The sequence below is a fragment of the Oncorhynchus keta genome, chromosome 15 (genome assembly GCF_023373465.1).
Source record: "Oncorhynchus keta strain PuntledgeMale-10-30-2019 chromosome 15, Oket_V2, whole genome shotgun sequence".
Classification (NCBI taxonomy): Eukaryota; Metazoa; Chordata; class Actinopteri; order Salmoniformes; family Salmonidae; genus Oncorhynchus; species Oncorhynchus keta.
In genome coordinates this window covers 31032809-31057436 of record NC_068435.1, presented here as the reverse complement: position 1 = coordinate 31057436, position 24628 = coordinate 31032809, and the positions used below count along the sequence as shown (strand labels likewise).

Below are 24628 nucleotides of genomic sequence, written 5' to 3'. Positions count from 1 at the left end.
GTCGTCATTGTAAATAATAATTTGTTCTTCACTGACTTGCCGAGTTAAATAAGAGCTTCATTGAGGTAGTGCTAATAAAGATATTGGACAATATCGACCTCTTCTGGTCATAAGGTGCACATACACCTGTATGATTTTGAACGTACTCAAACTGTACGACAGCCACGCAACAAAGATATTATTTTCTTACTTTTCTTGATAATATGTAATGCGTTGGAAAGTCTAATTGATTGCTACTAGCAGCATTTCTGGCTGTTCGTTTATACTTAACTTAAAATTGTGTGACATTTGCATCTGAAAAACACAAAAGAATGCCCCTTTTCCCACAGGGAAAAGCACACGCTCCAGCAGGTATCTCTCTAGTCACCCCCAAAACCAATTCTTTCTTTGGCCGCCTCTCCTTCCAGTTCTCTGCTGCCAATGACTGGAACGAACTACAAAAATCTCTGAAACGGGAAACACTTATCTCCCTCACTAGCTTTAAGCACCAACTGTCAGAGCAGCTCACAGATTACTGCACCTGTACATAGCCCACCTATAATTTAGCCCAAACAACTACCTCTTTCCCTAATGTTTTTAATTAATTAATTTTGCTCCTTTGCACCCCATTATTTTTATTTCTACTTTGCAAAACTACTATTCCAGTGTTTTACTTGCTATATTGTATTTACTTTGCCACCATGGCTTTTTTTGCCTTTACCTCCCTTATCTCACCTCATTTGCTCACATTGTATATAGACTTGTTTATACTGTATTATTGACTGTATGTTTGTTTTACTCCATGTGTAACTCTGTGTCGTTGTATGTGTCGAACTGCTTTGCTTTATCTTGGCCAGGTTACAATTGTAAATGAGAACTTGTTCTCAACTTGCCTACCTGGTTAAATAAAGGTGAAAAAAAAAGGGCGGTACATTGAAAATATCAGACACACGGAAGAGAGAATTTGAATTTTGACCCAAAAATATACAAATACCACCAGAACAAGGAAGCTTATATTCACAAATGTAAGATTTATTATACCAAAGACAGGAACGTTTGTGTGGTTTCTTTCCATGTGGATATAGAATTTGTTTGCATTACTGAACTGGACACAGTCATGCTGGTGATAACAGTTAGGAGGGAGGTGGGACGGAATACTGTGTGTATGTATTCTACTGTGTGTGTGTTGTGAGCACACTAGCGGGACTGCTGACTATAACCAAGATATAGAACAGAACTGAAAGAGAAGAACCACTGTGAACTGTGTGTGCTTGTACTGTATAACAGTGTGTGTGCATTGAGCATATCTCTGTATGTATGTCTAGGAGAGAAAGGAAAGTGAGCTCTTCATAATGGCTAAACCTGGTCTGACCCACACCCCCTCCACACCACTAAATCCATCCACAGACATATGGGTACACAGTTCCTTTAAAAGCATCAGCATACATTTCTCTTATTTACAATCATTGGAAAAAAAGAAGAAAAAAAATCACAATTTCTCTCAGAGAAGATTAGTAAAAGTGACTAGGTCACCATAAAGAGTATGCAACTCCTAGGAGTTAGTCTTTCAAATTTCTACAAAAATTTCTATGCCTTTTTACAGGCCAAGAGCCAGGATTTACTGAAAAAACACAGTATCATTAAGTGCCCTATCTACAAAAGTTAAGCGTGTTAATATTGGTGTATTTCATTGATAAAGATTGTGTCTCCGTGTTTCATTTTTAAAAAGTGACTTAATTTTCTTCACATTAAAAGATATGGTAAGTAAAAAAAACAAAAAAACTGTAATCATATTATCCATATGAACTGTGTGTTGTGGTAGGCTAACCCCATTGCAGAGAGAATAGTGTTGATTACATTGGTACTCAGAGGTTTATTGTCTAATGTAAAAACAACATCCAGTATAGTCTGAGTAGTAGTGGAACTACTTTGGACCATAAAAGGTGTGTTCATAAGTAGGATACCCTATAGGGTTCGGTTATTTTAAAGGTCTCATTTGCATGTCCTATCCTATAGGCCATTTTGGGGAAAGGGGTGGAGCAGGTTACAGTGCATGGTACTCCAGTGATGTGGTCTCAGGAACGGGTTGAGCGCTTGTAGTCTGACTGCTCAACAAGGTGCTGTTTTTCAGATACATAGGTTACTCAGCTAGTCTGCAGACTCTGTAGGGATTTATCAAGGGTTTGTGTCCTAGTAGTCTGCAGGAACATAGTGGAGGGTTGTAGTAGACTGCAGTAAGGGGGTGTGTCTGCTCAGAGGGGTGTGTCGTAGTTGTCTGCAGGCTGGTCGGGGCTAGGTGCTTTCTGTTGTTTCTGCTGATGCTGCTTCATGATCTCCTTGACTTCCTCCTCCAGCTCTGGAGGGATGATGAACTGGTCGTCTGGGTCGGGCTGGGCGGGGGCTGTGAAGTACCCTCCGCCCTTCTTAGAAGGGGCGTCTGCTGCCACCTCGATCAGGTTGTGGCTCTTCTCCTGAGGGGCCACGGAGCCATTTCCCCTCCTCTTGCCCAGGGTCTTCCCATCATCACACTTTCTGCCAGACTCCACTGACCAGCCCTCCTCTCTCTGCTCCCTTGTCTCCGCCTCCCCCAAGGTCAGCTCCACCCCTTCCTCCAGTGGTTCCGGGGTGCAGGGTGGAGGAGGGGCCAGCAGGCGTTCCCATCCAGATGATGATGATGAAGAGGCCTCAGCCCTAAGGCAGTGGATGTCGGCCTCCACCTCCACTCTGCTCCCGTTGGAGAAGACCCCGGCGATGGGCTCCTCATCCTCACTGTCCAGCCCGTTGTCAGACAGCGCGCTGGAGAAGGTGGCACTGGACAGCTGCCTCTGGAAGGAGCCGCTCAGACAGGCAGGGTGGAGTGAACAGCAGCCCCGGGCAGGGAGCTCTGAGCCTGGGTGAGGGTATGGGCAGGGCTGGGCAGCGTGCTGGGCCTGGAGGGAGAGCTGGTTGGCCTGGTGGTGCAGGTGGAGCTGGTGGTGGTGGGGCTGTTCATGCAGCAGAACCAGGGAGCTCTGGGGAGGCTCGTCAGAGGAGGCTGTGGATCCCACCTCGCTGCTCATCTCACTAGTACTGATCTCACTGCTTATCTCGCTACAAGACGACGGAGGGACCGGGAGGGAGCCGTCCCCTGAGGGCCGCTCCTTTATCGACGAACCCCCCGAGGAGGGGTAGCCGCCCAGGCCGGGGCTGGGGGGCGGCTGGGGAGCGTCGCTGCAGCAGCAGGAGCAGCAGTCCTCGCTCACAGAAAGCTGGACCACCACGGCACAGAGACTGTCAGTGCAGCCGTAGCCCTGGGCCAGCGTACACAGCTTCTTGGCTGCAGCCAGGCCGTCTGGGACGTTACGAACAGCCTCCACCGCCTCCGACTGCGACAGAGAATCCCACAATCCCCGGCTGCCCAGGATGAAGAACTCGTCCTGCGGGGTGAGGGTTACCTTGGAAACGTAGGGCCGTGGGATCACCGCAGGGTACAGGAAGGAGTAGCCCATGATGCGGGTGGAGTCTGTCACTCCATTCACCTTGTTGTCCTAGAGGGGTAGAGGAAGAAGATGATTACTTTATTGTTCAATGAAAACTTCTCTTCTGCTTTATCCCAACCCCTCCGAGAAACATACACACATTGTTTTTGAAACAAAAGCACATTTTGTGTGCATTAAAATAACATCAAATTGATCAGAAATACAGTGTAGACATTGTTAATGTTGTAAATGACTTCTGTAGCTGGAAACGGTTGATTTTTAATGGAATATTTACATAGGAAACAGAGGCACATTATTCGGACTAAAAGAAATGTTCAAAGTTCTTCATGTGTTAAAGTAATAATGGACTGTCATTTCTCTTTGCTTATTTGAGCTGTTCTTGCCATAATATGGACTTGGTATTTTACCAAATAGGGCTATCTTCTGTATACCACCCCAAGCTTGTCACAACAAGGTTGGTTCATTGGTTCAAACACATTAAGAAGGAAAGAAATTCCACAACTTTTAACAAGGCACACCTGTTAATTGAAATGCATTCCATACCTCATAAAGCTGGTTGAGAGAATGCCAAGAGTGCGCAAAGCTGTCATCAAGGCAAAGTGTGGCTATTTTGAAGATTCTCAAATATAAAATATATTTGGATTTGTTTAACAATTTTTTTGGTTAGGACATTATTAGTCGGGAACTGTAGCCAAGAAAGTAATGTGTATGTTGTGTAGTAAGCTGTTAGTAGCCCATGTGCCTCACCCCAGTAATTTGGTCACTTTCCACCCTCATAACTTAGCCTACTGTTCTGACTCGGTGGTGCACCTGTAGCCTATAGCCTGTTTTAGAGAAATGTAATCATTTAATATTGTAAGAGCTTTCATTGTCTTCTTGAGGCTGAATGAACTGTTTCGGTGCTAGATAAGGCTTCGCTGATAGCCAGGTGTAGTGGAGGTAAGGATTCACTCCATGGTGCTGAAAAGAAAGCTCTGCTGTTGGGACAGCTTTATGTAGGCCCTAACAGTTTGTGGGCACCGTTTGTCACCGTTATAGTGCAATGAATGTCTTGTTTAGTGTATTTTGTTGTGTAGTGGCTTTGCTGGCATGCATCAAACATTTTTTTTTTTTTTTGTTTGCCCCACCATGATTTACATCACCACTGGGTAGGAAAGATGTTCCAAGTTATGATATCTAGCAGTAAAAGAATGGCTATTACAAACCAGAAGTCTTGGTTCAATATTTGCGATGCGTAAATCAGTCATCATGCAATGGATGAAATCAGGCATCTGGTCCTTGAAAAGTCCTTGACGTTGCGGTAGGATTTAGAAGTTCTACCGTTCCAATATAATTACTCTGTGATTTAATTTCCGATTCCTTTTTAATGATAGCTTTTATTTCTTTCCCGACATTTCGGTTAAAGAACCATGTGTGCTTATTATGGGCAACACAACATCTCAAATGGCTAGACTGACGAGCTACCACCTGGACAGACTTCATCAGCATGCACCGGGGACTATCGGTGCATGCAGTGTATTTAGTCAGGCAATGCCCACATTATTCTGAGATATTTTAGAATGTAAAAATAATATGAATGGCAATGGGAAAGCCTATTAAAGGGAAGGCCTATTAAAGGGAAGGCCTATTAAAAATGTAGAATGGTAATGGTTCGTTTTTCTATAGTCTATTACAACAATTAAATATACAATGCTGGTCCTTGAAAATTATAATTAAGTGCTTGAAAAAGTCATGTCTGTATGAACCATGTATAGTATAGGTTTCCTGCCCTGCCCAGCTCAAATGAAATATAAAATCACTTGCTAATTGAAATGATGTACGCATCATTCGCTTTACTGTCCGATCTTGACCCGGGCCAGTATTTCTTTCATTCGGGCAAGGAGCTTTCTGTTGCTACTGGCCTGGTGTGAAAATGTACCTGGATGTGGGGCCCTGCATAACCTTGGGGGTTATAGAATTTAAAGTGAAATGGAATTGATGTGCATCACAAGCTATAATATCAGTTACTATTTAATTTAAATTAACAGCCTCTTACACACCCCCACACAACACGCATAATACACTCAACCTCTCCTCTCCCTCCACACACCCCTCCCTGTGTACCTCAGTGATGATGGCGTTGTGTTGTCTGATGCGTCGGTACTCTTCCTCCAGGCCTACGCTGTGCAGCAGGGAGAGGGGCAGTGGTTTGCCGTCGCGACACAGGATGGCCTGGCACTTGCCTACGTTGGCAGCGGTGAGGGTGAAGCAGCCGCCTGGGTCGGTGGGGTCGTGTCTGATGTGGCACAGGGCTGCCGAGCCACCCAGCTTCTGCCCTGCCGTACCCAGTTTCCTGTGGCAGACAGAGAGAAAAGGAGACAGTTGACTATCTGATACTGTCTAAACGTGAAGGTGTGTGACTCTCTCTGTGTGTGTGTTCCACACATACCTCTGCATGACGAGGAAAGTGTTGGTCATATGTTCTTCTTCACTCTTGGTCTTGTGTAGCTCTTCGGCCAGCACGTCGTTCATGGTACACTGCAGCAGGTAGGGCACTTCCACGTTCTTGTCTCCATCAAACACTCCATACAGGGCCTCACGACTCCCACAGAAACTGTTCACCGACAGGGCGGCCACACACAGCCTGAAAACACACACACACACACACACACAGACACGCACAAAAAAAACACACACGCAAAATGTTAATGATATGCCCTCGAGGAGGTTCAGAGTTTAACACATACCGTAGCTCCCACGGCACTGCATCTCTCTCTCACACACGGACAGATGGACGTGTGCATACACCCACCCAGACTATCTCTACTGCCCACCCCCCTATTGACCTCACTGACTGAGGTATTCGTCTCAGTCACCATGGTAACTTTGCTAGTGTTTTGAAAGCTCTCCCATGGTGGTCCATTTGATTCACACATGATGTGGCTGTGTCCTGTAGTGTAGTGTAGCGTAGCGCGTTACTCACTTGTTCTTGACGCCCGAGGCCTCTGTGTAACCATGACTCCACACAGCCGGCCCACCCGACGCCTCATTGGCTGAGAAGGTCGGGGGCGGGTCGATGCGGAAACAGCGAATGTTACTGCAACGAAGAGGAGAGAAGGAAACTTATCGAAACGATCACAGTGCAGGAATACAGATACACAGACAAGCGAATAAAGAATTCAATTTGATTCCATCTTTAAAATCACAACTTGTCCACAATAATAGACGACTCACTTGAGATGTTCCAGGGTGTTGTGGTCCAGGTTGAGACGAGGGTTGCCTGTCAGGTCCAGCTCCTGGAGTTTAGGAGGCAGGTTCTCAGGCAGGCTGATCTCACTCAGCTCATTACAGCTCAGATCTACACACTGAGGAGAGATAGGAGAAGGTTAACGCACGCACGCACGCACGCGCACGCACGCACGCACGCACACACACACACGCACGCACACACACACACGCACGCACACACGCACGCACACACACACACGCACACACGCACACACACGCACACACAAAAAGCATATGCATGCGCGACACACTTACCTTCATCTCCATAAGCTGCATGACCTCGGGGAAGACCTCTATGGTATTGGAATGGGCGATGAGTGTGTGCATGCGTCTGAGGTTCATGATGGTGGTGGGCACCGTCTTCAGCCTGTTCCCACTCAGGTCCAGCTCCTCCAGCTCCTCCAGCTTGGCCATTTTACTACAGTGAAGGAAAAGGGAGAGTCAGTGAGCATGTGTGTATAAGAGACAGTGAACTGTATTGTGAGGTAGACAAAGAAGCAGTTATTTGGTACGTGTGTGTGTGATGTAGCCTACATCCACTCACCTGGCAGGGAAGGTGTGCAGGTAGTTGTAGGCCATGTGTAGTACTCTGAGGTGTGTGTGTCCCGTCAGCAAGGGAACACACTTATCAGTCAGACGGTTGTTGGTGAGGTACAGTTCCTGTAGGACGCTGTTGCTCTCCTCTGATAGGCTGGAGGGAGGCAGGTGCTCCAGCTTATTGGCTGAGGCATTCAGGCACCGTAAACTGAAACAGGAAGTGAGCTCGAATGTCAGTCTTTCAACCATTAGACGTACTTTAGCAGGGATAGAAATGACGTGTAATAACTTGGATTAACAGGTGTAATAACTTAGATGAACTAGTAAATAACTGGGGTAATAACTGAAGGACACCTCTTGTCATCATGCTGTTATATTGATACAAACAACACAGATTGTACTTTCTCAACACTACAGGCATATCATTCATTTACTTTTATTCACACCGAGTTTCATTCACTACCATGTAATCATACTCATTGTATGTTTACCTACCTATATGTAATATATGTTCATAATGTTGTGTTACCTGTCAGATTTGAGGAAGAGGTTGCAGGGCAGCTCTGCCAGCTGGTTGTGTTGTACGTCCAACACCTCCAGTAGTGGGCGCTCTACTCTCTCAGGCAGCTTCTGCAGGTGGTTGTGTCCTGCACTCAGCTTCCTCAGACTGCTGCTACACAGCAACCTGCCAGTAGGGGGGAGTGGAGAGACGTCAGCGTCAAACCAGTAACAACATCACAGTCACAGTGGGTGGGACATGGGCTGCATCTCAATGGTCAGAGTAAGACAGGGAGAGAAACAGGGGCTGCATCTCAATTGTCTCAAGTGGCTTCCTCGCCCCTTCGCCTTCTCTCCAACTGTACTGACAAAGAAGTTAAGAGCGGGACAGGTGAAAGAAAAGGCCTTCATATTACCTTCACTTAGTCTGTGTGTTCAGATCAGTGAAGACAAAGGCGTGGAGACACGGAAAGTATGCTTGTAAAAGATGCACCGATAAATCTTCAGAAAGAAGGCACGTACGTTGAGGGAATTGGCGATAAACCGACATGTGGCTCGTGCTTAACGCAGATAAAAGACCTTCTGTGCTTACGAAGACACACAGACACACTGTCACAGTGCAGCTGGTCTACTGGGGCGGTGTGTGCATGCGTTTCCGTGCGCGTGATGTGCGTCTAAACTGGGTCGTAACAGAAGGCCTGGGATGGGGGTGGGGAAGGGACAAAGACATGAAAACAGAACATATCAGCACCTCTAGTGGAGCCTGCAGCTAAGATTCGTCATTCTGACACTTCCTGAGTAAAATATAGATCTGCAGAGTGAGATAGGGGATAGAGCGAGAAAGAGAGGGAGAGAGAGCGAGATGGAGAAAGAAAGAGTGGGGCAATAACAAGAGAAAGAAAGAGTGGGGCAAGAACAAGAGAAAGAAAGAGTAGGGCAAGAACGAGAGCGAGAGAGAGAAAGAAAGAGTGGGGCAAGAACAAGAAAGAGAGAATAATACAGTGAGAAAGACAGACGGAAGGTAGGAAGGAAGGAGCATCTGAAGTGAACTAGAGGGGGATATAAAAAGAGAAAGGATGGGATGGTGATGAAAGGCTTTCTGGTTGATTCATGATAATCTGGTTGATTCATGAGGATCTGACTGATTCATGACGATCTGGTTGATTCACAATGATCTGGTTGATTCATGACGCTTAGTTGGGGACAGAAGTCTGTCCATGAGCAGGGCACACAGGCATAAGATGAAGTGTCCAGAGGGACTAAATGAGACTACTGGCTGAGTCTCAACAGTCCAAACTAGCTTCCTTTTTTCCCCCGTTCCTTGTGTCCTTCCCTCCATGATCACTGATCTGGCAGGACATGAGAGATGGAATACACATGGTGAAAACCCGTCCAGTCTTTCGACTTATCAGTGGTTACGAAGGAAAGGAGAATTGAGAACGAGGCATTTGGAGAATACAGAGCGGGATTGTACAGTAAGTATCCTGTTGGACATCCTTCTAACGGATACCCCTCGCAGACACACATGGACTGGGATATTCTGTAATGATGTCAGTGATCACTGTGCAATAGCTTGTGTTAGAAATACAAAAAATGACCAAAGCCAAACCCTGTTTAATATTTTTAAAAGACATTTTAGACCGTTTGATGAGCAGGCGTTCTTACATGATCGGTGCCATAATAATGACAGAGTACGTCTGATTCCCCATGTTGACACTGCCTGGGACTATTTCTACGTGAAATTTGTGTCCATTTGTGATAAGCCCCTGTGAAGAAATTCAGAACCAGTGGAAGGGACCATTTCCTGGTTTCCTGATAACTTGGCGGAATGAATATAACGATGTGGGCTGAGAGTCGGGGCAGCAAGTACAGGGAGTAAATATTTAATGCATAAACGGAACATAACACAAAACAAGAAACACTAACAGCACACAGACAAGAAACGGAAACATTAACGCCTGAGGAAGGAACCAAAGGGAGTGGTGATATAAACAGGGCAGGTAATCACAAGGAGGCGATGGAGTCCAGGTGATTGTCATTAGGCGCTGACGACCGTGGAGATGGGGACAGGTGTGCATAACAATCAGCAGCCTGGTGACTAGAGGCCGGAGAGGGAGCGAGCGCACGTGACAATTAATTAGAAAGAGAAATGTCTCTTAGGCTCAGGCTAGGCATATAAATGCTCCTGTTGACAGGGCCTCCTTCAGAGCACAAAGAAACAAATGCACAGGATTGATCAGGAAGTCCAAATCAGATTACTATTTAAATGCCGTCACAGAGAACCTAAACAGTTCTACCAAGTTCTGGAAGCTAATCAAATCAGTGTCAGGTTCTAATGTCTCCTCTGGCCTTCCTGACCATTTAATGATGGGTTCTAATGTCTCCTCTGGTCTTCCTGACCATTTAATGATGGGTTCTAATGTCTCCTCTGGTCTTCCTGACCATTTAATGATGGGTTCTAATGTAGCCTCTGGTCTTCCTGACCATTTAATGATGGGTTCTAATGTCTCCTCTGGTCTTCCTGACCATTTAATGATGGGTTCTAATGTAGCCTCTGGTCTTCCTGACCATTTAATGATGGGTTCTAATGTAGCCTCTGGTCTTCCTGGCCATTTAATGATGGGTTCTAATGTAGCCTCTGGTCTTCCTGACCATTTAATGATGGGTTCTAATGTCTCCTCTGGTCTTCCTGACCATTTAATGATGGGTTCTAATGTAGCCTCTGGTCTTCCTGACCATTTAATGATGGGTTCTAATGTCTCCTCTGGTCTTCCTGACCATTTAATGATGGGTTCTAATGTAGCCTCTGGTCTTCCTGACCATTTAATGATGGGTTCTAATGTCTCCTCTGGTCTTCCTGACCATTTAATGATGGGTTCTAATGTAGCCTGTGGTCTTCCTGACCATTTAATGATGGGTTCTAATGTAGCCTCTGGTCTTCCTGGCCATTTAATGATGGGTTCTAATGTAGCCTCTGGTCTTCCTGACCATTTAATGATGGGTTCTAATGTAGCCTCTGGTCTTCCTGACCATTTAATGATGGGTTCTAATGTAGCCTCTGGTCTTCCTGGCCATTTAATGATGGGTTCTAATGTAGCCTCTGGTCTTCCTGACCATTTAATGATGGGTTCTAATGTCTCCTCTGGTCTTCCTGGCCATTTAATGATGGGTTCTAATGTAGCCTCTGGTCTTCCTGACCATTTAATGATGGGTTCTAATGTCTCCTCTGGTCTTCCTGACCATTTAATGATGGGTTCTAATGTAGCCTCTGGTCTTCCTGACCATTTAATGATGGGTTCTAATGTAGCCTCTGGTCTTCCTGGCCATTTAATGATGGGTTCTAATGTAGCCTCTGGTCTTCCTGACCATTTAATTATGGGTTCTAATGTCTCCTCTGGTCTTCCTGACCATTTAATGATGGGTTCTAATGTAGCCTCTGGTCTTCCTGACCATTTAATGATGGGTTCTAATGTCTCCTCTGGTCTTCCTGACCATTTAATGATGGGTTCTAATGTAGCCTCTGGTCTTCCTGACCATTTAATGATGGGTTCTAATGTATCCTCTGGTCTTCCTGACCATTTAATGATGGGTTCTAATGTCTCCTCTGGTCTTCCTGACCATTTAATGATGGGTTCTAATGTAGCCTCTGGTCTTCCTGACCATTTAATGATGGGTTCTAATGTCTCCTCTGGTCTTCCTGACCATTTAATGATGGGTTCTAATGTAGCCTCTGGTCTTCCTGACCATTTAATGATGGGTTCTAATGTCTCCTCTGGTCTTCCTGACCATTTAATGATGGGTTCTAATGTCTCCTCTGGTCTTCCTGACCATTTAATGATGGATTCTAATGTCTCCTCTGGCCTTCCTGACCATTTAATGATGGGTTCTAATGTCTCCTCTGGTCTTCCTGACCATTTAATGATGGGTTCTAATGTCTCCTCTGGCCTTCCTGACCATTTAATGATGGGTTCTAATGTCTCCTCTGGTCTTCCTGACCATTTAATGATGGGTTCTAATGTCTCCTCTGGTCTTCCTGACCATTTAATGATGGGTTCTAATGTCTCCTCTGGTCTTCCTGACCATTTAATGATGGGTTCTAATGTCTCCTCTGACCTTCCTGACCATTTAATGATGGATTCTAATGTCTCCTCTGGCCTTCCTGACCATTTAATGATGGGTTCTAATGTCTCCTCTGGCCTTCCTGACCATTTAATGATGGATTCTAATGTCTCCTCTGGCCTTCCTGACCATTTAATGATGGATTCTAATGTCTCCTCTGGCCTTCCTGACCATTTAATGATGGGTTCTAATGTCTCCTCTGGCCTTCCTGACCATTTAATGATGGATTCTAATGTCTCCTCTGGCCTTCCTGACCATTTAATGATGGGTTCTAATGTCTCCTCTGGCCTTCCTGACCATTTAATGATGGATTCTAATGTCTCCTCTGGCCTTCCTGACCATTTAATGATGGGTTCTAATGTCTCCTCTGGCCTTCCTGACCATTTAATGATGGGTTCTAATGTCTCCTCTGGTCTTCCTGACCATTTAATGATGGGTTCTAATGTCTCCTCTGGTCTTCCTGACCATTTAATGATGGATTCTAATGTCTCCTCTGGTCTTCCTGACCATTTAATGATGGGTTCTAATGTCTCCTCTGGTCTTCCTGACCATTTAATGATGGATTCTAATGTCTCCTCTGGTCTTCCTGACCATTTAATGATGGGTTCTAATGTCTCCTCTGGCCTTCCTGACCATTTAATGATGGATTCTAATGTCTCCTCTGGTCTTCCTGACCATTTAATGATGGATTCTAATGTCTCCTCTGGTCTTCCTGACCATTTAATGATGGATTCTAATGTCTCCTCTGGCCTTCCTGACCATTTAATGATGGATTCTAATGTCTCCTCTGGTCTTCCTGACCATTTAATGATGGGTTCTATGGGCCTTCCTGACCATTTAATGATGGATTCTAATGTCTCCTCTGGCCTTCCTGACCATTTAATGATGGGTTCTAATGTCTCCTCTGGTCTTCTGACTTTAATGATGTCTTGTCTCCTCTGGCCTTCCTGACCATTTAATGATGGGTTCTAATGTCTCCTCTGGTCTTCTTCCTCCTGACCATTTAATGATGGGTTCTAATGTCTCCTCTGGTCTTCCTGACCATTTAATGATGGATTCTAATGTCTCCTCTGGTCTTCCTGACCATTTAATGATGGATTCTAATGTCTCCTCTGGTCTTCCTGACCATTTAATGATGGGTTCTAATGTCTCCTCTGGTCTTCCTGACCATTTAATGATGGATTCTAATGTCTCCTCTGGTCTTCCTGACCATTTAATGATGGATTCTAATGTCTCCTCTGGTCTTCCTGACCATTTAATGATGGGTTCTAATGTAGCCTCTGGTCTTCCTGACCATTTAATGATGGATTCTAATGTCTCCTCTGGCCTTCCTGACCATTTAATGATGGATTCTAATGAAGTGAAGGATGAAGCAGATATTGTAGGAGTTTTTAACAAGCACTTCATATCTGCTAGTTCAGGTTTTGATAATGGTGGGGCCCAGGGCTCTAATGTAAGCTCTGTTACAGTCAACTATGATATAGGCCCTCATGTGAACCATTTTAACTTTGAGCCTGTGTCTTATGCTGAGGTCTATAAAGCCCTAAAGGCAATAGACACTAAAACTACTGCAGGTCCAGACAACCTGGATCCCTACCTCTTAAAGGCAGCTTGTATTATTACTGAACCTATGGCTCACATTTTCAACTTGAGTCTCTTGACCAATCCAATACCCAGCATTTGGAAACCAGCTTACGTCCTCCCACTGCTAAAGGGTGGAGATCCCTCAGATGCTAATAACTATGGTCCTAACTATCTCCAAACTCCCTATCCTGGCCAAAGTCTATGAATCCCCGAGTGAACTCACAGAACTCAACGTCTTAATTGAAAAGAACATACTGAGAGGGGTCGAGTATTGGCTTTAGATCGGGGCACAGCACCACAACTGCAGCTACGGCAGTGCCTTCTCGTTTTGTGCATGGAATAGTCTACAACTCATGCTTCATCTAGATAGGTTAGTGCCACTGAATGAATTAACATTTTGATGGGAGACTCTGTTACAGAGGAGTCTGAATGCTTAAAAAAAAAGGTCTGGATCATGTTGTTGTATTGTACCGTATTGTTTTATGTTTTCTATCTGTAATGTATGTGGTCACTGTCTTCTTGGCCAGGTCTCCTTTGAAAAAGAGACTCTGGGTCTCAATGGGCTTTTCCTGGTTGAAAAACTATTGAGCCATTGGGAGAGAGACTGATCGTAGCTAGAGATAGATAGGCAGGGAGACCGAAGATAAAGAGAGAGAGAGACCATAGATAGAGACTGTAGATAGAGAGAGAGACCATAGATAGAGACCGTAGATAGAGAGAGAGACCATAGATAGAGATGATAGAGAGAGAGACTGGCGTTAGATAGAGAGATTTACATTTGGCAATGCTTCCCATGCCAATAAAGCCCTTAGAATTGAATTGAATTCAGAGAGAGCAAGAGAGAGCGAGAGAGCAAGAAAAACTGACCGTGCTGGGAGCTCAGTAACGAGGTTGTGGCTAATGTCCAGAACTTCTAGTTTCTTAATCTCGCACAGCCACTCTGGGACAGCCTCCATACGATTCCTACAGAGAGAGAGGGGGAGAGGAGAGGTCAGGTTTGAAGAGGCTTTGTGAGTATGCTACGTTTTAGAGTATTTTCTGCAATGTTGGGAAGTTGTCGGGCCTCACCTGGAGATGTCCATGTAGGTGAGTGTGGAGGGCACTGGGCTGACCTCCAGCTCCCGTAGTTCTATAGAAGGGAACACAGAGAGCATTAAACCACCGACGCGGGGTGTGACGTGACGAATGGAGGCAGATGCTGTAGCTAGGTGGTGACAGAGACTGAGAATGCATTCCAGACACGGTAGGCTCTCCCCGCGTCCGTTTGCGATATCACAACAACAAAGACGTCACTTCTAACAGCGAGTGCTGGTTTTTGTCTCCCTGCACGTGCAATAGAACAGCAGTTATATTTCTTTACAACGGTGCTGGATGCTGGATGAACCCATTCACCTGGGGCGGCCGGTGGCATTTGTTTCACCTATCGCCAATCTCAGCCTTAACCATTAGTGTGGAAAACGCTAAACTGACCCAGGGTCAGTGTCTAGGGGCAACGTCATCCTCCTACGTCTTTACGAGCACAGCAGGCATCGATGGACTCTAACTGGGGACGCAGACCCACCGTTGTTCTGTGCGTAGACGGCTTTGAGCACGGAGCCCTTGACCTTGAGGGTGGCGATGTGGTTCCTCTCACAGTGGAGGACCTCCAGGCGTGGGAACAGGGAGGCATCCAGCTCCTCCAGCCCGTTGTCACGCACATCCAGCTGGGTCACGTGCCTCAGCAGGTCTGGCTTGTCTGGAACCACCAACCGGATCTTATTCAGCCTGATGGCACAGAGTGCAGAGGTTAGAGGTCATGCATAATTGGACAGTAGGCAGTATGGGCCGTAGCCTAATTAACCATCAGATCAAGATCAATGTCTGTATGGGTTGATTTTGTTGTTGTTGTCAACAAAGGGGAATTTGAAATCAAATCTGATTTTACTTGAAACTAACACATTGATTCAATATCTACAATCCTTCCCGAGTGGCACGGCGGTCTAAGGCACTGTATCTGCAAGAGGCAACACAACAGTCCCTGGTTCGAATCCAGGCTGAATCACATCCGGCCGTGATTGGGAGTCCCATAGGGCGGTGCACAATTGGCCCAGCGTGGTCCGGGTTTGGCCGGGGTAGGCCGTCATTGTAAATAAGAATTAGCTCTTAACTGACTTGCCTAGTTAAATAAAGGTTCAATAAATATAAAATTAAATAAGAGATGGCCATGATATCTCATATGTGTGACCAAATAAATGTACCGAGGTCTCCTCACTTGAAATCTGACCTCAACGGTCCCGGCCCCCTCTCTGTGTGTGCACCCCGGCCCCCTCTCTGTGTGTGCACCCCGGCCCCCTCTCTGTGTGTGCACCCCGGCCCCCTCTCTGTGTGTGCACCATCGGGGTTACTCATTAACAGCTTTACGTGCTAAATGACCTGACGCTCAACATATTTCTGTAAAAGACTGGAAAAAGCCGCACCGACCGACAAAAAGAACAGACCCCACCGTATTCATCTCTAGCTACAATCACGTGTGATCTTTGGTCCTGGGCTTGACAATATGACACAGAGACACTTCAGTGAATGTCCCATCGTCGTGACAGGAGTGATGTATTAACTTGACAAATAACGCTAAGTCACTCAAAGCCTGCGCTTTCCCAAGCAGGGAGGACATCGGTCTAGTAATGATTACGCGACTTTCCATGCTGATTCTGATTATTCTGGTTCTGTTCCATGCTGACTGTCTGTTTAGCCTGGTTCTGTTCCATGCTGATTCTGTTTAGCCTGGTTCTGTTCCATGCTAACTGTCTGTTTAGCCTGGTTCTGTTCCATGCTGATTCTTTGTTTAGCCTGGTTCTGTTCCATGCTGATTCTCTGTTTAGCCTGGTTCTGTTCCATCTGACTCTCTGTTTAGCCTGGTTCTGTTCCATGCTGACTGTCCGTTTAGCCTGGCTCTGTTCCATGCCGATTCTCTGTTTAGCCTGGTTCTGTTCCATGCTGATTCTCTGTTTAGCCTGGTTCTGTTCCATGCTGACTGTCTGTTTAGCCTGGTTCTGTTCCATGCTGATTCTCTGTTTAGCCTGGTTCTGTTCCATGCTGATTCTCTGTTTAGCCTGGTTCTGTTCCATGCTGACTGTCTGTTTAGCCTGGTTCTGTTCCATGCCGATTCTCTGTTTAGCCTGCTTCTGTTCCATGCTGATTCTCTGTTTAGCCTGGTTCTGTTCCATGCTGATTCTCTGTTTAGCCTGGTTCCATCTGATACTCTGTTTAGTCTGGTTCCATTTGCCTTTCTGTTTAGCCTGGTTCTGTTCCCTGCCGACATTCTGTTTAGCCTGATTCTGTTCCCTGCCGACATTCTGTTTAGCCTGATTCTGTTTCCTGCCGACATTCTGTTTAGCCTGATTCTGTTCACTGCCAACTTTCTGTTTACCCTGGTTCTGTTCCCTGACGACATTCTGTTTAGCCTGATTCTGTTCCCTGCCGACATTCTGTTTAGCCTGATTCTGTTCCCTGCCAACTTTCTGTTTAGCCTGATTCTGTTCCCTGACAACTTTCTGTTTAGCCTGGTTCTGTTCCCTGCCGACTTTCTGTTTAGCCTGGTTCTGTTCCCTGCCGACTTTCTGTTTAGCCTGGTTCTGTTCCCTGACAACTTTCTGTTTAGCCTGATTCTGTTCCCTGCCAACTTTCTGTTTAGCCTGGTTCTGTTCCCTGCCGACTTTCTGTTTAGCCTGGTTCTGTTCCCTGCCGACTTTCTGTTTAGCCTGGTTCTGTTCCCTGCCGACTTTCTGTTTAGCCTGGTTCTGTTCCCTGCCGACTTTCTGTTTAGCCTGGTTCTGTTCCCTGACAACTTTCTGTTTAGCCTGATTCTGTTCCCTGACAACTTTCTGTTTAGCCTGGTTCTGTTCCCTGCCGACTTTCTGTTTAGCCTGATTCTGTTCCCTGCCGACTTTCTGTTTAGCCTGGTTCTGTTCCCTGCCGACTTTCTGTTTAGCCTGATTCTGTTCCCTGCCGACTTTCTGTTTAGCCTGGTTCTGTTCCCTGACAACTTTCTGTTTAGCCTGATTCTGTTCCCTGCCGACATTCTGTTTAGCCTGATTCTGTTCCCTGCCGACTTTCTGTTTAGCCTGGTTCTGTTCCCTGCCGACATTCTGTTTAGCCTGATTCTGTTCCCTGCCGACTTTCTGTTTAGCCTGATTCTGTTCCCTGCCGACATTCTGTTTAGCCTGATTCTGTTCCCTGCCAACTTTCTGTTTAGCCTGATTCTGTTCCCTGCCGACATTCTGTTTAGCCTGATTCTGTTCCCTGCTGATTCTGTTTAGCCTTGTTCTGTTCCATGCTAACTGTCTGTTTAGCCTGGTTCTGTTCCATGCTGATTCTTTGTTTAGCCCGGTTCTGTTCCATGCTGATTCTCTGTTTAGCCTGGTTCTGTTCCATCTGACTCTCTGTTTAGCCTGGTTCTGTTCCATGCTGACTGTCCGTTTAGCCTGGCTCTGTTCCATGCCGATTCTCTGTTTAGCCTGGTTCTGTTCCATGCTGATTCTCTGTTTAGCCTGGTTATGTTCCATGCTGATTCTCTGTTTAGCCTGGTTCTGTTCCATGCTGACTGTCCGTTTAGCCTGGCTCTGTTCCATGCCGATTCTCTGTTTAGCCTGGTTCTGTTCCATGCTGATTCTCTGTTTAGCCTGGTTATGTTCCATGCTGATTCTCTGCTTAGCCTGGTTCTGTTCCATGCTGACTGTCTGTTTAGCCTGGTTCTGTTCCATGCTGATTCTCTGTTTAGCCTGGTTCTGTTCCATGCTGATTCTCTGTTTAGCCTGGTTCTGTTCCATGCTGATTCTCTGTTTAGACTGGTTCTGTTCCATGCTGACTGTCTGTTTAGCCAGGTTCTGTTCTATGCTGACTCTCTGTTTAGCCTGGTTCTGTTCCATGCTGATTCTCTGTTTAGCCAGGTTCTGTTCTATGCTGACTGTCTGTTTAGCCTGGTTCTGTTCCATGCCGATTCTCTGTTTAGCCTGGTTCTGTTCCATGCTGATTCTCTCTGTTTAGCCTGGTTCTGTTCCATGCTGATTCTCTGTTTAGCCAGGTTCTGTTCTATGCTGACTGTCTGTTTAGCCTGGTTCTGTTCCATGCTGATTCTCTGTTTAGCCTGGTTCTGTTCCATGCTGATTCTCTGTTTAGCCTGGTTCTGTTCCATGCTGATTCTCTGTTTAGCCTGCTTCTGTTCCATGCTGATTCTCTGTTTAGCCTGGTTCTGTTCCATGCTGATTCTCTGTTTAGCCTGGTTCCATCTGATACTCTGTTTAGTCTGGTTCCATTTGCCTTTCTGTTTAGCCTGGTTCTGTTCCCTGCCGACATTCTGTTTAGCCTGGTTCTGTTCCCTGCCGACATTCTGTTTAGCCTGGTTCTGTTCCATACAGTTTAGTGTAGTTTCCTTTCACTGTTTGAGTTTTGCAATCGAGAGACAAATCCAGTCAAACGTGTCCGGCCAGCAACAATGTGTCTACACATGTACCGAATGTTTCCCGCCAGGTGTCTAGACGTGATTACGACTAGGTGTAGGCTGTGTTCAGATCGTAAGAATGGACAAAACACGCATGCCGTTCATTTGGTGAACGAGTTGCATGCATCTGCCATTACTGTACAAGCAATGGGGGGAAAAACGGCCTGGGTGCAAAGCTTGATGTCTGCTTGTAATGAGGATACTCTGACTGGATTACAAAAGGTTTCTGAATCCCGAGCTGTAGATAGGATCTGAATCGAGCCCGTTGTCTGCCCGTTTCTCTGTCTGTCTGTCCGTCCGTCCGTCTAGCTATCTGTCTATCTATATCTGTCTGTCTGCGTACCGTAGGTCGACGTGTTTGACTCGGAGCAGTCTGAAGCTCTGCAGCACCAGCGTGTCCAGGCTGTTGCCGGCCATACACAGCCTCTCCATGGACGCTAGACGCTCTAACACCTGGGGCACGTGGGTAAACTGGTTGAAGGACAGGCCCAGGTAGCCCAGTCTCTGGAGTGAACCCAGCTCACTGGGTAACTCACTCAGACAGTTACCGTCTAGGAGAAACGTCTGCAGGCTGAAGAAAGAGAAAGAGAGGGAGAGAAATAGAGAGAGAGAGAGCGAGAGAGAGGGTGAGCATGATGTGAGAAGACAGCATTTTAACTTTGTGTGAAAAAACACACTGACATTTCTCTGTTATTTTAAGAATCCCTGTCTAATGCATGGTGATCAAGTACAATCAAAAGAGCTACATTACAAACAGCCGAGTCCCTTTTTCAACGAAGTCATTCTCCACATTCTGATACTAAGGTCTTTCCGGCTACAACCAGGAGGTGGCAGTAGTAGCAATGAGGCTCGGTGAGCATACTGAGGAATTCACAGGCTGCATTCCAGATCCTTCCATTAGACGAGAGGAGAGGTGCTCAGCTACTGCTGCTGCGGGGAAGCAGACATCACCTCATCACAGCTTCTCTCTCCCGTCCCAAAGTATCACCGCACGTGAACTACTATCAGTTTTCCTATCGGCTCAGTCTGCATTCACTTCAGGCTACCATCAGCTCGTCAGACAATCATCTGAAATGTTAAACATAGGAGCTATCCAATGGTCTCCTGTGCCTGGAGAAGGTGGATAGAACCTAACACTAACCACTGATGCTTCATGTTGAAGGTTAGGGTCGCAGGTGAGGTCACCTGATCCTCGGACTGTGGTTAAGAGCGACCTTCGACCTCTCTGTCCCTCCCATCCCAAATGGCACCCTATTTCCTATGACGTGCACTACTTTTGACCAGAGCCTCTGGGGGGGGGGAGTAGTACACGATACAGGGAATAGAGCCCTACAGTGGTGGTGTCATAATACCCATAAAACCTAGCGGTCATCGGGGATTTTAGAAAACCTTCAAATAAGGGCTGTGTTTCGTGTAGGCTTACCCCTTATCGGAAAAATGAATGGTGGAAAAACAATTGGACCATTTCCCTGTTTCGACCGCTAGGTTTTATGGGTGTTATCACTCATACTGTGGACCTCGATAGGGTGCCATTGACCCCTAGACACTTCCTGGTTCTTACTTGGTCATGGATCCCACAGCTTGGCCCACGTTGGTCAGATAGTTACAGCTGAGGTTGACCTCGGTGAGGGTGGGGATGTCACAGATGGCCACGGGGAACTGACCCAGCTGGTTATTAGACAGGTTGAGGCTACGCAGACGAGAGAACCTGGCAGAGAGAGGGAGAAGAGGGAGAAGAGGGAGAAGAGAGAGAGAGGTTGTGAGCAGTATATTTAAGCAATACGGCCCGAGGAGATGTGGTATATGGTCAATATACCATGGCTAAGGGCTGTTCTTAGGCATCATGAAATATACCCTTAGCCACCGTGGTATGTTGGTAAACCCCTGAGAAGCCTTATTGCTATTATAAACTGGCTACCAAAGTAATTAGAGCAGCAAAAATACAAGTTTTGTCATACCCATGGTATACGGTCTGATATACCATGGGGCTTTCAGCCAATCAGCATTCAGGGCTCGAACCAGCCAGTTTATAATATGTATTATATAGTTTGTTGGTTCAAGAGTAGTGTGCTGCTGTGCCCAGGTAACCACACTGGTATAATAGTAACTGCACTCTGTTAGAATGCTCCCAAAGTTTAAAACAAACGTCAAGACTATGGGACTTTCTCTGACCTTTTCCGTTCCTCTGTCATACGATGGTAACATGTTAAATATCACACATCTGTGATATTGTGGAGTTAGCAAAGTCAGTGGTCTGACTCAACAGTCGAAATGAAAATACAAATACATTGTAATGTAGAGGAAACAGGCAGTGTAGTGTGTGTGTTGTCAGTAGCAACACCAGAGGCTCGTGGCATTTGGCTTCGTGTCCTATGGTTCAGCAGTGACCTTCAGTCAAGTCACCCTTACAGGGGAAAGGGGACAGGAGAGAGAGGGGATGGCACACGGCCCCACAACTCCTGGGCAGATTGCCATGTTAGCCTCAAAGCTGATAACCTCACAAACAAGTCTGCTGCCTTTTAGTCTGGCAATGCTTTGAATCGATCACACGTACACACACAGCCAGTTTAGCCCCTTCATCATGTGTTATTAGAAAAAGGGAAGCTAGATGACAGGGCTATTAATTTGCAAGGCCATTTAATTCCAGCTCAGGTAGAGAGGGAGGTGTCCTCCTGTAGGAGCTGAACCGGACAAGGAGGCCAGGACAACCCTGTGCTCCTGTAGATCACCTGCTCAAATCTGCTGACTAACACCACACATACACCCCCTCCCTCTCTGCTCCCCTCTGTCTTCCTCTCCATCTCTCTATCTGCCCCCCCCAGATTAGTTCTAGAGAGTGATGTGCCAATCAAATATGGGCAATCAGGTGTGTAGGATACCTAGCCCCTCCTCTAATCCCATAATGCAACGCTCTGTTACAAAGGTCATCACACAGGGAGGGGCTGGATCTGGTTCCGTGCATATGTTTAAACCTTTGACCCTGTGTATTTTCATATTTACAATGCTGACTAAAAGTGAGAGAGAGTGAGAGTGAGAGAGTGAGAGTGAGAGTGAGAGTGAGAGTGAGAGTGAGAAGAAAGAGAGGAGGGACACCACTTGGAAAAATACTAAATAGTCAGATGCCGTGATGTGAAGGACACCCAGTGTTTATAGGGAAACAAAACGGGAGAAAACCAGGTTCCCATCCAACCTTTTGATGCGAGTAAAGTACATGTCGGATATGAAATGTCACAGCAGGCCTGATGGAAACAGAACGTTTGCCCGTAGACTTTCAAAATGTCGGCAAAACAAAATACGCTAGACAAGGTGGGATCTTTTTGTGTCGGTAAAATTAATTATGCGAGAAATGGTGGTGCAATCATATTGAAGTAAACGTAAGAGTCACGCAATGATATGTGGTGTGGTCCTCCCACTACGACGCGGGAAAGCAATGCCGTTTATTAGGCTACCGATTCTATAAATTGCGAAAGTACAGGGTGATGAGCTTGATGCTCCTTTCAATAAACATCAAGGGTCTAATTCTGGTGACATGATGATCGATGCTTGGCTGACATTTGACAAATAAAACTAATCTTCCTATTTTGTCCATAATAATCTCATCAGGTAGGCTATACCCACACTGTATCTGCCAGCTGTTGGCTAGAGGTACGTGCCAAGACCAGAGTGGCACATTTTATTTGATTTATTTCACCTTTATTTAACCAGGTAAGCTAGATGAGAACAAGTTCTCATTTACAACCTGAGACCTGGCCAAGATAAAGCAAAGCAGTGCGACACAGACAACAACACAGAGTTACACATGGAAAGTCTATATACAGTGTGTGCAAATGGAGTAAGGAGGTAAGGCAATTAATAGGCCATAGTAGCGAAGTAATTACAATTTAGCAAATTAACACTGGAGGGATAGATGAGCAGATGATGATGTGCAAGTAGAAATACTGGTGTGCAAAAATGCAGAAAAGTAAATAAAAACAATATGGGGATGAGGTAGGTAGATTGGGTGGGCATTTACAGATGGGCTATGTACAGCTGCAGCGATTGGTTAGCTGCTCAGATAGCTGACATTGACTATATAAACACAACATTTTTTTGTTACAGTCAATCAATGAAATGTATTTTCAGCAGATGTTACAAAGTGATTCTACAGAAACCCAGCCTAAAACCCCAACCACAAGCAATGCAGATGTAGAAGCACAGGGGCTAGGAAAAACTCCCTGGAAAGGAAGGAACCTAGAGAGGGACTAGGCTCTGAGGGGTGGCCAGTCCTCTTCTGGGTGTGCCAGGTGGAGATTATAAGAGTACATGGCCATTAAGGCCAGATCGTTCTTCAAGATGTTCAAACGTTCATAGATGACCAGCAGGGTCAAATAATAATCACAGTGGTTGTAGAGGGTGCAACAGGTCAGCCCCTCACGAATATATGTGTAGAGTTGAAAATGCGATGGAAACCCATTGAACTTGTAGTTTTTATTCAATACATGGGAATTTCACTGCAAAAGGTATTTTGATGACCACTACATCCTCATGCACAGCCTTTAATCAACAACAAGTCACTTTGGTGGAAACATCTCTGGTGGGAAAATGCGCATATTGTTTTTATGCAGATTTTTAGAATGTTTGCAAGAAAATCTGTCGCCAATTGGATGGAAACCTAGCTCCTCACACACACTCTCAGGAAAAATGTGTGTCTGAACACCTGTCTCTTTCCCCCTCTATCTCTCTCTTCCCGTCTCTTTCCCTTTCCCTCTCTTCACCTGTCTCTTTCCCTTTCCCTCTCTTCACCTGTCTCTTTCCCTTTCCCTCTCTCTTTCCCTTTCCCTCTCTTCACCTCTCTCTTCTTCTTCTCTCTCTTCACCTGTCTCTCTCTCTCTTCACCTCTCTCTCTCTCTCACCTGTCTCTCTCTCTCTTCACCTCTCTCTCTCTCTCTTCACCTCTCTCTCTCTCTCTCACCTCTCTCTCTCTCTCTCTTCACCTCTCTCTCTCTCCACCTCTCTCTCTCTCTCTCTCTCTCTCTCTCTCACCTCTCTCTCTCTCACCTCTCTCTCTCTTCACCTCTCTCTCTCTCTCTCTCTCTCTCTCTCTCTCTCTCTCTCTCTCTCTCACCTCTCTCTCTCTCTCTCTCTCTCTCTCTCTCCACCTCTCTCTCTTCACCTCTCTCTCTCTCTCTCTCTCTCTCTCTCTCTCTCTCTCTCTCTCTCCACCTCTCTCTCTCTCTCTCTCTCTCTCTCTCTCACTCTCTCTCTCTCTCTCTCTCTCTCTCTCTCTCTCTCTCTCTCTCTCTCTCTCTCTCTCTCTCTCTCTCTCTCTCTCTCTCTCTCTCTCTCTCTCTCTCTCTCTCTCTCTCTCTCTCTCTCTCTCTCTCTCTCTCTCTCTCTCTCTCTCTCTCTCTCTCTCTCTCTCTCTCTCTCTCTCTCTCTCTCTCTCTCTAAATATGAGTGACCCTACTAATGTAGGTCATACTCATTAGTACATTGTGTGAGTCTGATGCCCAGCAGGGATGCTCTGTAGCAATTAAACCCACCATATCACATCATATCCTTTTATCTCCAAACTAGCAGCTTCTCATCGGTCATGTCCGTCTTTTGAATTCAGATTATCCCCTGCATTAGCCAGGATATAGAATATGAAAAGGCCAAAGCCTCGTATAATGTTGACGGGTCCTGGCACATATTCAGACAGGCTCAGACG

The 24628-nt window shown here is 46.0% G+C and overlaps 1 protein-coding gene across 1 annotated transcript in view; it reads right to left on the bottom strand.

Annotated features, from left to right (window-relative positions):
- Positions 1 to 974: 974 nt before the first annotated feature.
- LOC118394770 (PH domain leucine-rich repeat-containing protein phosphatase 1-like) overlaps positions 975 to 24628 on the bottom strand; it is a 75827-nt gene continuing 52173 nt past the window's right edge. Inside the window, exons 5-17 of the mRNA XM_035788306.2 lie at positions 20501 to 20647; positions 19283 to 19510; positions 15025 to 15227; positions 14532 to 14592; positions 14331 to 14426; positions 7792 to 7947; positions 7270 to 7470; positions 6981 to 7143; positions 6672 to 6802; positions 6421 to 6534; positions 5887 to 6081; positions 5562 to 5790; positions 975 to 3506 (exon numbers count right to left, since the gene is read on the bottom strand). Of these exons, the coding sequence (XP_035644199.1) occupies positions 2232 to 3506; positions 5562 to 5790; positions 5887 to 6081; positions 6421 to 6534; positions 6672 to 6802; positions 6981 to 7143; positions 7270 to 7470; positions 7792 to 7947; positions 14331 to 14426; positions 14532 to 14592; positions 15025 to 15227; positions 19283 to 19510; positions 20501 to 20647 (3199 nt within the window). The 3' untranslated portion in view covers positions 975 to 2231. The remainder of the gene's footprint in view (positions 3507 to 5561; positions 5791 to 5886; positions 6082 to 6420; positions 6535 to 6671; positions 6803 to 6980; positions 7144 to 7269; positions 7471 to 7791; positions 7948 to 14330; positions 14427 to 14531; positions 14593 to 15024; positions 15228 to 19282; positions 19511 to 20500; positions 20648 to 24628) is intronic.